Source organism: Melospiza melodia, chromosome 3 (genome assembly GCF_035770615.1).
Source record: "Melospiza melodia melodia isolate bMelMel2 chromosome 3, bMelMel2.pri, whole genome shotgun sequence".
Classification (NCBI taxonomy): domain Eukaryota; kingdom Metazoa; phylum Chordata; class Aves; order Passeriformes; family Passerellidae; genus Melospiza; species Melospiza melodia.
In genome coordinates, this window is record NC_086196.1 from 104,005,351 (window position 1) to 104,018,407 (window position 13,057).

The 13,057-nt window shown below is 44.6% G+C and overlaps 1 protein-coding gene across 7 annotated transcripts in view; it reads right to left on the reverse strand.

Moving 5' to 3' along the window:
* Nucleotides 1-3,367: 3,367 nt before the first annotated feature.
* The window catches only part of LCLAT1 (lysocardiolipin acyltransferase 1), a 111,757-nt gene continuing 102,067 nt past the window's right edge, over nt 3,368-13,057 (reverse strand). For all 7 annotated transcript variants that reach the window (XM_063152431.1, XM_063152427.1, XM_063152426.1 and 4 more), the window contains one exon: nt 3,368-7,518. In XM_063152431.1, the coding sequence (XP_063008501.1) occupies nt 7,010-7,518 (509 nt within the window). In that variant the 3' untranslated portion in view covers nt 3,368-7,009. The remainder of the gene's footprint in view (nt 7,519-13,057) is intronic.

A 13,057-nucleotide genomic window follows, 5' to 3' on the forward strand; every position in this document is an offset into this window, starting at 1 on the left:
CCAAGGCCTTGGGGGCCAGGAATAACACCTGTCCCAGATGGACATGCAGCACCAAACCCACAGGTGAGTGTTACAGCCTGATGCCAGCCCTGGCTTGCACTGAGGGTGCCTGTGCTCTGTCCCTACCCTTGGCCCACATCACTCACAGCATCTCTGACAAGAGCACCAAGGCCACCTCTGACAAGAGCACCAAGGGCTGTTGCTCAGCAGATCCTTTCCCAGGTGCTCCTCTCTGGCTTCCAGCTGCTGGCTGAAGCTCTGGGATCCTGTGGGATGATGCTCCATGTCCTTTGTCCTTGTGTTGGCCATGAGGCTCTCACATTCTTTGTGCAGATGAACGAGCTGGCAGTGCCCACACCAGAGCCCAGTGAGGAACTGGGCCCAGTTTCTCCCTCCTTGTGTGGCTCTCCAGGGACAGACAAGTGCAAGGAACCTGCAGTGTCAAGCAGTCCTCAAGTCCTGCTCTGTGAACTTGGCCAGCACAGCCTGATCCATGTAGGACTATTTATCCATGTAGTGGCTCCATGGATAAATAGCTGCTTTTCTCCTGCTTCAAGCACAGAGGGTGTCCCAAAACCTTCTCATCTCTTACTCCTGGGAGGGAGAGAGGAGAAGGAAGGCATAGAGCAAGAAAGGAATAACAAAAGTTTTGTTTGCTGCCAAGAGAGGTTTAGCTCATTTCCCTTAAATGCTGGTTTTGCTCCTGCAGGGATTGGTGTTAAGGTGTGTGAGAAGCAGCACAATTTCAGATCCTGACCAGCTCATGTCCAGGACTGTGCATGATTGTCTGATCATCAAGTGCTGGAAGGTTTCCCTGCCGTGACCTTGAGACCAACCCACTGGCTGATCATTTGCGCCCATCATAAAGCACCAAGAAAAGCCCTGGGAAATTTGGGACCTTTCCTTAGGTAGCTATAAAAAGGGCACTTGAATGGAGTGGGTTCAGTGCTGAGTTTCAGAGAGCTCTTTGAGCAGCACGGGCAGGGGGTGCAAAGCTGTAGGAAGCAAACCTCGGGACCTACCAGCAGGCAGAACAACTCCACTTGAATAATTTCTGTGGATAATCGGGAAGGGAAACCAACTGTGCCAGTGGGGAGGGGGATGATGAGGCAGCTCCTTGCCAGGAAGGTGAGGAAGCACCTGGCTGCCAGGCAAAACATGGATTGCATAAGGCAGCACTGCTACAAGTGATTTTGCAAGATTCCCTGGAAAGGTGGGTAGCTTCCCAGCCTGCCAGTGGGAATCTTACTGACAGTGAGGGATTATTCTATCCTTAAAGAACTCAGGGTCTTGCACAATTGCCAGGAAAAGAAGCAGGAGGAACCATTTGCATATCTTTAAACATCAAGTGAGAAATGTGAGCACAGAGAGGAGACAGCACCCAGAGTAGCAACAGGGACACACAGGCAATGCCAGCACTGGTGGGCAGCCTGTCAGCTAAGAACAGAGAGACTCTTGGGGCAGTCCAATGGTCCTGCTGGGAGCCACCCTATGCTGGATGCTCCTTCTCTTCTCACTTTCTCAAAAGACATCTAAGTAAAGAAGTATTTTAACACAGACCTTCGGCCTCTAGAACAGGATGACAAGCTCCCAACAGCTGCAACCAGCACTGGCAGGAGCCAACACCTTCCCTAGCACTCTATCCTGCTATCCCTAACATTTCCCTCCTCTTTGGGTTCAGTGTTAATCTACATCCATTCCCCTGGCTGACTGGACACCCAGCTGTTCAAAGAGCAGAGCAAGCCTTGAAGGAAGGGGAAGAAACAGTGCAGGGGGGCAGAGGGCAAGACCCAGCAGGGATGTGGGTGCCAGGTTAGGGCTCTGCAGAAAGCTGTGTCTCCTGCTCCTCCCACTGCATCTCCTTGTGCTCTCACTCCATGCAGCAGCTCATCCTCCTCCATACCTGTCCTGTGGATGCAGAAGCAATGCTGAGGCCTGAGCCCCTTCAGCTCTTCTCTCTGATAAGCTGGAGGTGCTTCTCTGCTCCCTGAAGCTGTGGGCATAGAACCCTGAGGCTGTGGGTTGTCACCTCCTCCCCCAGACAAGCAAGATGGAGAGAGCAACACAGGGAAGAGGTTGCTGACCACCAAAACCATTACACTTACCTGCACATCTGCCTCTCTCATGCATAAAGCACCTCAGATGCAGCAAACTCTCCCATCTTCTACTGAGGGCAGCAATGCCCACCTGAGAAACAGTACTCCAGACAAAAACCTCCAGAGAAGGGGATGACAAACCACCCGGAGGCCCTGCTGTAACAGAACAAAGACATCTACTTAAACACTCGGGGCCTGCTATCAGCTCCTGCTTGCCCTGCAAGGACAGAGGCAAGCTCTCTCTCCCTCACATGCCTCAGCCAAACCCTCCAGGCTGGCAGCAACCCAGCCATGCTACAAGCACAGCCCGTGCTCCCTGCTCCCAGGAGCACTGTCTGGTTGAGATCACCTGCAGTGTGATTCAAAGTTCCTATTTCCTCGGGAAATAAGACCATTTTCCCCCATCATATGGAGCTGCAAAGGAGGGGTTTGGGGCAGCTGGAGGGTGAAATAATCTTTGGCCTCCATTATTAATATTTTCTGTAAGGACAAGTAAGACAGAGAAATACATTTTTTCATTGCATATTAGTGAGGAAACCAAGAAGAAGAGACAACCACCTTTCCAGGGTGACAAGCCACTCATTTTGACTTTGGGGAAAGGCTTTGAATGCTCTGAGTGTATACAGACATGGCCAATATAATTTCCAGCTGCAGAAACTGCTGCCAGAGTCTCTGTTTCTTCTTTCTGCCACAGGATGCCTGCTGGGGATGTGGGTACTTCCCTAGAGCCAGCACAGCCAGGATATTCTCACTGGGTAATCAGGAGCTGAGAAACACAGCCCTTGTGCCTCCACACCAGGTCAGCACTCAAGCAATGGAGAGAGAAATCAAGGGGCCTGTGACCTGAAGTCACATAAAGAAAGGCCCTCTAAGAATATGAACCTTGCCATAGATGTTTTTTTGTGTCAGTAATTACGTGGGAGGTAACAGGATACAGCTCAAATGGAGCCCTTACCCACCTATCACTACCTAAGACAGGTTATTCTTCAGCAATCCTGGTTAAGCGGCACAGCAAGGCTAAAGCTGAGCTGCAGTTCTTGCACACTCAAAGGTTTCTGTGCCTTCTTTACATGAAGAAGCTGGAAGGGAGGGTAGAGCCAGACACCCCTTTCCAGCCTCCCTTGGAGAGATGGGGGGCTCTCCTTCCACAATCCATGAGTCAAGCATGGAAACAGACACCAGTCTGCCCGAGCCAGCCAGCCATATCATAACTGGACACAAGGCTTGTTCCTTACAGGTGCAGTAAAAAGAAAACAGCAAAATTAAACACATGCAATGCTTCAGGTCTTTATTGTTGCTGTAGAGTAACTGGTACATGGTTAAAACATTCTAATAATATCATCAGTGAAATCTGAAAACTAAGGCTTTCTGTAGGTTTGCAGTGTCCTGGTGTTTTCTTTCACACAGTGCACATATAAAATCAAGTTATCAAAACACAGATCTTTTAAACAACACCGATTGATGCAACACACAAAACTAGGAACTACATCTCCTATGATCAAGACAACACCTTACAGACCAGCTTTGGGCCTTGCAGCTTTGAAGTCAAGAGAAAAATGTCTTGGTCTGACATCCTGCTACCCAGATGAGCCTGATGACACAGAGAGATGGCAGGATTTCAACCTGCTGCTTGAGCAGAGAGAAAGAAACCCCTGATGCTGATGAGGAAACGTTTGATTGAGCAAAGGCAGCAGCATCCTTAAAGCACAGCACTGATCCCAAACAATGTGTGCAAGACCCAGCAGGACCTGCAGGCCCTGCAGACAGAGCCCAGAGGGGCAGCTGCTGGGACTGCAGGAGAAGGTGAACTGGGACAAACCTGCCACTGAGATGAGACCCAGCGCCAATCCAAGTCCCATGGAAGAGGGCTGTGGGATTCCTGGAGTGCTAGCACCTTTATCCCAACAGCACTGAAAAAATTTCCAAGTGATTCACCCAGCACAGAATCACAGAATGATTTAGGTAAGAAAAGATCACTGAGCCAGCACTGCCAAGTCCACCACTAAAGCCTTAAATGCCAACTTTGTGATCTTTGATAAAGGAGACAGGGTAGGAACAAAGTAGTCTCCAAGAAATCTGTATATCAGAACCTTTTCATTAAACAGCTACATTTTCACCAGAGGGGAAAAAAACATTCACAGAAAAATCTTCCAGCAGTTCCTTAATCACTTTTTGAACAAAGAAGCTTCTCCATCCACAAAACTTTTAGTTTTTAATCAACATTTTTCCCATCTTGCATTTCTAATTGACCTGAAAAATGATGCACATAATCTAAACATCTACATCAAACACATGGAGGAGGATTCTTCACTTACCACTCACTCTGCACCATGGAGTTGGGCATTGCAAACGTGACATTACCAGCTGAAAAGCAGATTATTCTTTCTCTTTGATCCAAAGACATTAGGGAGGAGGATGAATTACAAATTTTGCAGGATGTTTTTACCACATTACAGTAGGTTACATGTTTGGCTCCAACTGGGAGGAAACCCCTTGTAAGGGTCAATGATGGACTGCATTGACTTCATTTTCAGAGCCCAACTTAATTACACAGAGACATAAATCCTGAACCATGCCATGACCAAGACTCACACTGGTGTTCCTGGTACATCTGATGACACCACCAAGTTCTCTGAACGACTGAGAAAAGCGTAGCTGGTATTTTATGTCACCAACACATGGAACCTGTCCTCTGAAGTCATTCCTGAAGATGATGTTAAGGCTATTGGAGTAGGCTGGCTATGGTTACTCCTGGTGTGAAAGCACAGCCATGGCTCAGGACAGACTGGAAGAAGCCTTTTAGGTCTCCTCTGCATTAACCACAAATGAGGTTTTTAGGTTTTCCCTTGCAGTGGGTTACCTGAATGTGCAGGGTATTGGCTGAAGAGAAGACAGGCTATGGAAGTGTAAGCTGCAACCACGCCTGTGGTGTCACAGAACTGCTTTAAAAAAAGACCTCCTTCCACTCATGACAATGCAACACCAGTAGTCAGGTACACAAATACAAACATGAAAAAAATCATTAAGCAATATAACCCTAAATATAAACCTACTTTTATTTATTTTTAAGAAAAAAGGGATTAAAAAATTTGGAGTAAACCAGATGGCTTCAAGTACTTTCCTCATAATAAACAATTAGTTATTATAAGCACAGATTAAAAAAGACTTGTCACCTTGCAAGGGACAGTTGAATAGAGGCTGGTGATTTGTCCAAAAATGGTCTTTAAAACAAACACATTAGTAGACAACATGCTTAGTGTTGTAATTTAGAAGCAAACAGGTGTGTCCACCATGCCAGCCCAACACTTGAGACACGCAGCACAGTACAAGGTACGTTTTGCACTCTGGACTTTCACATTTCACACCAACACCACTCAACAAATGGAGCCAGGCCATCTGGGTCCAGCTCAAACAAGCCCTCATGCAATAAAAAACCAAATAATTACTAAGTCAGGAAGGTTTTGCAGCAATACGATTGTTCAAGTTGTCTAAAATTTTGGAGGTTGCAAAAAAATTTAATCTGAAGACCTGAAGTATCTCCGAAGTGCTGGCAATGTTTTTGTCTTTCTCTATGTGAGCATGAACATTACTTTTAGTATACATGACAAGGGATGCACTTCAAAGTGCCTTGTCTGAATTTAAGCCTTCAGGTTTTGTGAATGTCATGAAAATAAGGAAAAGTACCAAAAGTTGTGAAGGAGGTTGAAAAAGTAATGATGTCATCAGGAAACAAAGCCAGTATGCAAAGGGAAGATGCAGCTCTTCCCTGTGCTAAGTCCAAAACTCAAACCCAGCTCTTCTCTGTGCTAAGTCCAAAACTCAGAAGATCCATCTCTTGTACCACCAAGGAGAGAACTGTTGCATTTCAACAGGTCTGCCTGACATGCAAGGAACAAGCACTCTTCCTGATTATGCACATGGACACGTGAAATGCCAAAGGAAGCAATGTGAAAACCAAAATTAATACTACAAAAATTTAAAAAAAGAAAAAAAATGGTATGTTGCCTACTCTGAAAACTAAATAAAATGTTTTCAACCAAAGAAGGTCTACAAGGATACAAGGAAGCCTTTTTTAAAAACATTTTCCAGTTACTCAGAGACAAACAGCTATTTTTGCCTCTGTGAGAGAAAAAATACCAATAAACCAGCTCCCCTATCCTGCAGCTCTGCATACTACAGTAGGAACAAGTCTCCCACAGCTAACAGGGAGACTAGAACAGTATGAAATAGTGAGAGATAAAAACTGAGCTGCACAGGTCTATTAAATAATCAGCAAACACTTAAATGGAGGCAGAGTGAGCACTGTACTGCTTTCTGTAGTATGACACAAGACTGCAAGGCTTGAAAATCCTCCTGAGTGACCAAGCCAGAATAGCTGAATAGTTGGTAGGTTCAGTAGTGTTTGGAAAAGCTTATGCAAAAATATTACTACAAAATAAGTTTGAGTATTTGAAATAGAAAAAAGAAACAGAACAATTGAACTTCTCGTTCAACTTTCATCTACCATCTAAACTTACCAGTTTTCCAAATTCAGTGCTTACTTCACACCAACGTGACTAAAGAAATCATACATCTGCCTCTCTTTGCTGAACTGTTTGGGTTTCTACATGAAACTTCAGTGCACATCACATTTATTAATGTCCTTATGATTGTTCAGTAATCCAGCAATTTGTTTCTTAATGACAGCAGAATGCAGTTGCTAGCTGCTTGTGAGAGCAATGTCGAAATTACATTCAGAGATTAAAAACTACCATTTTCATGTGGAGCAATATCTAACATTTCTCTTTCTCTTCACAGAATCATGTGCAAATGTCTAACAATGGCGATAGTAAAAGACACTTCTCATGCAAAAATTGTTCCCTGTGCATAAAATTTGCAGGGCATCTCAAAACCACCCTTCCTCTACCCCGGAACTAATTGATTTTTACTTTTGTGTCGTGAAATTTCTGTTGCTTTTTAAAATACTGATGGCAAGCGAGTTCAATGAGTTCCAGCCCACCAAACATCTTCTGCTGCACAATGAAAAAGACGATCATGGCTGCAAAGTACCACTGTGCAAAGCTGTACAGGTAGAGCAGCGCCAGCATTCCCAGCGGGAACGCCGTCCAGTAGAGGAGCGAGGCGCACTTCACGGCCAGCACCCTGAGCTCGGATTTGCAGGGTGGGACAATGCCCTGCCCAGCTGCACTGAAGCACCTTCTACCCTCGTAGAAGCACCTCAGTCTCTCCTCCTTCTCCTCCCAGCGCTGCCGGCACCAAAGCTGCAGCCCCTCCTTGGAGGTGGGCACTGTCTCGATGGGGTATCTCCGGACGTGGAAGTGAATCTCCTTCGGGAAGTTTCCTTTCAGAAGGTGCTTCTCTGTCTGAGGAATGTTTTGGGGGTATGCCACAGTTATGTCATGGATGGCATCAAGGTTGTCACCTAGAAGAAAGGTTTGGGGGGAAAAGGATCAATACGGATCATGCAACAGTCAGAATACTAATCTGCTTCAGACATGATTGAAAACTGTCAAAATTGTGGCAGAAATCCCAGAGATACATTAACTATGCAGACTGTGTTTCATCTGCTAGAGTATCTAAAGGCTGAAAGGTCAAACTTTACCCAATCACTGCCTGTTCTGAATCTGAACAACAAGCTTTGGGAACAAGATCACACACAGTACAAACGAATGCAGAATTACAATAGTAAGAGAATTAAGTCAAATGTAAAGGAGAGAAGAGGCACATCTGGTCTTGGATAACGAGTGCTGTATGTGAGTCTGATGTTCAGCTGTTTGGGTAAAGGGAGCACAGCTAACCATTCAAACAGCAACTGCACATTAGAAATTCAAGGGGCTATTGATGAAAAAAAACCCCTAGTCTTCATTAGCAGGCCTGATTGAGCCAACGTTTTTGAAAGGATATCAGTATTGTCAAAGCAGGGCTTGCTAGAGCATCTTTGTTCTAAGTGTTTTTACATTTTGCACTTTCTAAATATCATCTTTATCCCCCAGCCTCTGAACAGACATTCTTTTTAGATTTCATAAAGTAAATTCTGCTAGTGTAAAACTGATCTAAAAATAGGCATGTGGTGCACTGGACGTTGCATAACTGCTAAGTTCTGCCAGCAGTGATTTATGTTGCTGTTTTTATTTGGCTGGCTGGCTCAGGGCAAAATAGAATTGGAGACTAAGAGCTGTCTCCAGTTGCAGCAATTGAAGACTTTTGTTCTCACAGATGATGCCACTTCTTGCAAAAATGATCAAAACCTACTCTTTAGCCCCACTCTTCATTTTCATTTCCTCTCCTTCCCTGGCATTTTGGTTTTTCTTTACAGCCCTAAAAATGACAGGGCCAGAATAGAAAGTTACTTTAAAAGGCCATGTTCAAAATGATGTATCTAAAGTTCAACTCCAAATATCACAAGAGGGGGAAAAACCCTATTCAGCCTTTCAGATATTTAATAACTGTGCTGTCTTGAAGCAATCTCTCTTGGATAGTTTTGTGGTAGGTTAGTTGGGGTTTTAAAGAGATTTATATGGCTCCTTGGAGGTCTATCACAGCAAAACTCAATATTCCATCTTTTGTCTAGCTCTGGGATCACCTCTGAGCTGAGCAGACAATCCTGTGTTCTGCACAGGTAAAACCTATCAGATCTCTTTCCAAGAGATACCAAAATGGATCATGTCTTAGAAACTCAGAATTACAAAGGGAAATAACTGCCAGCCTGTTGCACCTTGGCACAAAACATTTTAGTTTTGAGAGCAGCTTGCATTTTAACTCCCCTCTTCCAAATATTTCTAGCATCAGATTTACAGTCATCCTGCAGCACAGACATCCATCCCTTAATTCCTGGCCCAACCAGGGGAAGGGCTGCTACATAAACCTCCAAGAGATTTCCATATCTTACAATCTCCTTCCTCCTGACCCTCCATAGCTCCTCAGGTTAGTGGAACATAAAATTACACACTTTACCCCAAAAGGGAGGCCAGAAAAGTCCAGCCTTCCTGATATCCTTGCATCAAAAAGCACTTTTATGAAATGAGTTTTTAGCCAGATGAGTTTCTTGCACATCTTGCAGTCATTCATGCCTGGGCAGCTAAACTATCAGTCTGCCAACTGCATGAACTACTTGAAAAATCAAGGCTTTACACTTAAGGGCCACTGGCATGCAGACCACAGGTCATAAATCATCAGATCTGCTTAAGACACAGATTTTCTGACTCTGTGCAAGCAGGGCTGGCAGGACTCCCTGCACTCACATAGCTGGTCTGATGTCTTTAGCATGCAGGGATATTTCTCCCCATGAATTCCTGATCAGAAACAGGAAAGCCTCTACTCCTTGCCTATGGATCCATAGCCTCCCCAGACAAGATAGCTTCCAGCAGGGCTTCCCACCAGACTGCACACTATGGCTCCTTAGTTGGTCACCCAGAAGAAAGCTCAAAGAGCTGCCCAGAGGAGGGAGGATGTTACTGTTTCAACATTACACATGGGGAATTTGAGGCAAACAGCGATTACATGGCCTGCTCTGTGTGTCCAGCTGGAACCACTATCTCCTAATTCCAGCTGCAAGATTCACCTCTGAAAGTGTATTTTGTACAAGAAGAAAAGAAACTTCAAAGGTATATTTAGCATATCTGAAAGAACAGAAATATCAGAAAGGGAGAAGACCAGAATACCAGGTTTTATATGCAAGAGGCCCCTTGCTTGGGTCATCCATATTTAATAGCTCCACACAAATGACAGCCTGAAGCTTTAATTCCCTGGCAAGGCAAGCTACAAGACAATCTGCTAAAAGGAAGAAAAGTCACCACAGTAGACAAAGCTAGACCATTCATGAGAAAGGGAATTCCCTTAGGCTAGGCTTAATCAGGCAGCTCTGAACCTGCATCCTTTGAGCATCTTTACTGTCTCTTTCCCTGTGAAGTTAGGCTGTTGTCTCTGCAGTCTGGAGATATTTAACAACATGTGTTTCAGATCCATAGCAAAGTGCCAATCAACCAGAAAATCAAGTGATCAGAAGTGAAGACATAGGGCAGTCACTCACTTAAGGATGTTTTTTTCCACCTGAATTTAAAGACTTGCTTCAACAACCTGTTTCTACTAGTTTTGAAGAAAAATTTTCCCATGGGAAACCACATCATTCTATGTCTCTGGCGGGTCAAAAAAGAAGTAAGCAAACATACAGCTCAGAGAAGCTGAGGAGAACAAAACACTTGCAATATTTTCAGTGACATCTGAGGGACTGTCTTTTTCCTGTGAGTATCCATGACCCCTTGAGGAAGGAATGAAGGACAAAGGAAATCAAATAATGTTCAGAGATCTGCATCTGAAATCTAATTAAGCTAAGAAACTGCTATTTAGGCTAAAACGTCAGGCAGGTAGCCCAGCTCCTCAGGACAAATACAAACACCAATTTCAGTCGCTTTACAGTTCCGTGACTTTCTTCCTGCAGTAGTGGAACTATGTATCCTTTGCACCCAAGAATAGTATTTTGTCCTATGCTTTGATTGGGCACCTCAGAAAAGGAAAGCTTACTGCAGTGCTCAGGAGTGAATACAAAGTTTATTTCTAACTATTGTTAACCGGCTGTAAACTGCACAACATGCAGATGATGATTAATCCATGTGGCAGTCTCCATTTTGGGATGACAAAATGCCTCAAAAGCACTATTCTTTAACTTACTGAACTTTCTGTGCCCAATCAAAGTTATTTATGTTCCAGCTCTGTTGATACACGACATTACTTCAGGCAGTTACAATGCACAGCTGGTTGCTTTGGGCACTGGACTCAGGTGGCATGGGGAGAACTGGACCAGGCTCAGGACCAAAACACCAGCATCAGAGAAAGACACATTTTTTTTAAAAAACACTTCCAAGGAAAAATGAGGATGTTTTCTTTCACTACACCAGTTGTTCAATCAGAATTTTTATCCTGCAGCATTTGGTAGCCCCGTGCAGCTCAGTTTCTGCAACTCCCTGCCCCAGCAAACCTGAGCACACATTCCCAATGTGCTCACACACAATACAGGTGCACTGTACACTGGCACAGGTAGCCAGCATCTTTTATTTCATCACTTATCATAAAACTTTACAACCAAGTATCTCTTAGTAGGTTCAAAATAAAGATTTTACAGGTAAACTGAAAATTACTTTTAATTCTGTGTTCAATAATACCATGCCAGCACAGTATTTTAATTCCAGGAGACAAAACCCAGCCTGAATGTAGAAGGCAGGATTAAATGATTTTCAGCTTCCTTCAAACACATTCACAAAGAGATTCTTGCAGTGCAGCTGCAGTTGGAGACAACTACCAGAGGTGAAGCTCAGCCCTACAGCACAATCCCAAGTAAGTGGGATGGACCCAGCCCTTGGTGATGGATGGATGGATGGATGGATGGATGGATGGATGGATGGATGGATGGATGGATGGATGGATGGATGGATGGATGGATGGATGGATGGATGGATGGAGGGACCCATTCCCTGTGCTAAAGCTTTGCTTGGGAGCTCAAGCACAGTCTGTTCCTCAGTTCTGACTCACACCAGCCACAAGGACACTCGCTTGCTCCTACCCAGTGATGCCAAGCAGGCTCACTGTGAGACAAAGGGATCTGTACCAGCCAGGGCCAAAATAATGATTCAGAACAGGAGCTCTGAAAGCCAAAATGATCACCAGTGAGCTAAAAAAGAGGAAGGCCCCAAGGCAAATCCATGCAATGAACTGCTCAGACTCAGCAGTCTCAAAGGTGAATTCAAGTCTCCTTGGCATTAACAGGGGTGGCTATTACCCATTTCCATCCCTACCAAGGATCTCAGCAGCCCTAATTTGTCCTACTCTGGTTATCATTGACATTCCTTTACACCTCACAAGGATTACACTGGCTCTTTCCCTGCTCTGATCCAGCAGAGAGGATGCTATTCTTAACCAGGGTACATCACAGAACAGCAGCTGATGAGCTGCTGAGCCACCACGGGGAGAGGCACACGGACATGCTCTCACAACAGAATATTCATTCTTAATTTAAGCTGCTCTGTTGAAAGTGGGACCTATATGTGAGGTCCTTGTCCATCCTACCTCCCAGCCCACTACAACTGCTTTCTGCTGCAAAGTGACATACCTGTCCCTTCATTGCACAGCTCCAGATATTTCATACATTCCCAGGTTTCCATTAAACACTGGCTGTTGCTCACCCACCTATGTCTTAATATTCTCCACCCTAGTCACATTTCCTTAGGAAACCTGATAGGAGGAGGCTTGGTACTTCTGTAAATAAACTGATCAGCAAGATAATGAAAGAAAAGATGGAAACAAGTAGAAGAAAACTTGTCAGGTTATACAATAGCTGAGTATTTTATGTTAGCCTTAAACACAGATACACTTTTGGACATTAAACCAAAAGCCATCTAAAACTGCTTACTGGGAAATATTACTGTCTTGGCTCACAAGATTTGAGTGATTTTTCCTTGAGAACACAGTATCAGGAGGGAGCAGCTTCAAGGATTTACAGCTCCTCCTGGGAAGTATCATGCTTGTGAGGATTTAAAACTTCAGGCAGCCCTCTTTAAAGCAGCTGTGTCAGCTGGGGTTAATCTAAATCACTTTCAACTCAGTAGTTATTGGAAATCTTTTTTAGGTAAGTGTAGCAATCAAATAAGCAAACAAAAAAAGACAGAATGATAATGCTGCTTTGATTAACAGAGAAGAGTGATCCTGCATACCAATTCTTTCCAAACCTATCTGATTTTCCACTGGCATTGTGATACAAGGAGAGAAGGAGCCCTTCCACCTGCTGACACTAAGGGGTTAAGGACACTGCACCTCTGGTCCCTGAGGGTGGGAGCCAGGGGAAAGGACAGCTCTGTCTGCTTTCTGCTGCCCAGCAGGAAGGAAATGTGCTGCATTCAGGAGTAGAGGACTACTGGCATCCCACACCAGGTAGACAGTACAAAGACCAAGAGATGCAAGGACATCCTCAC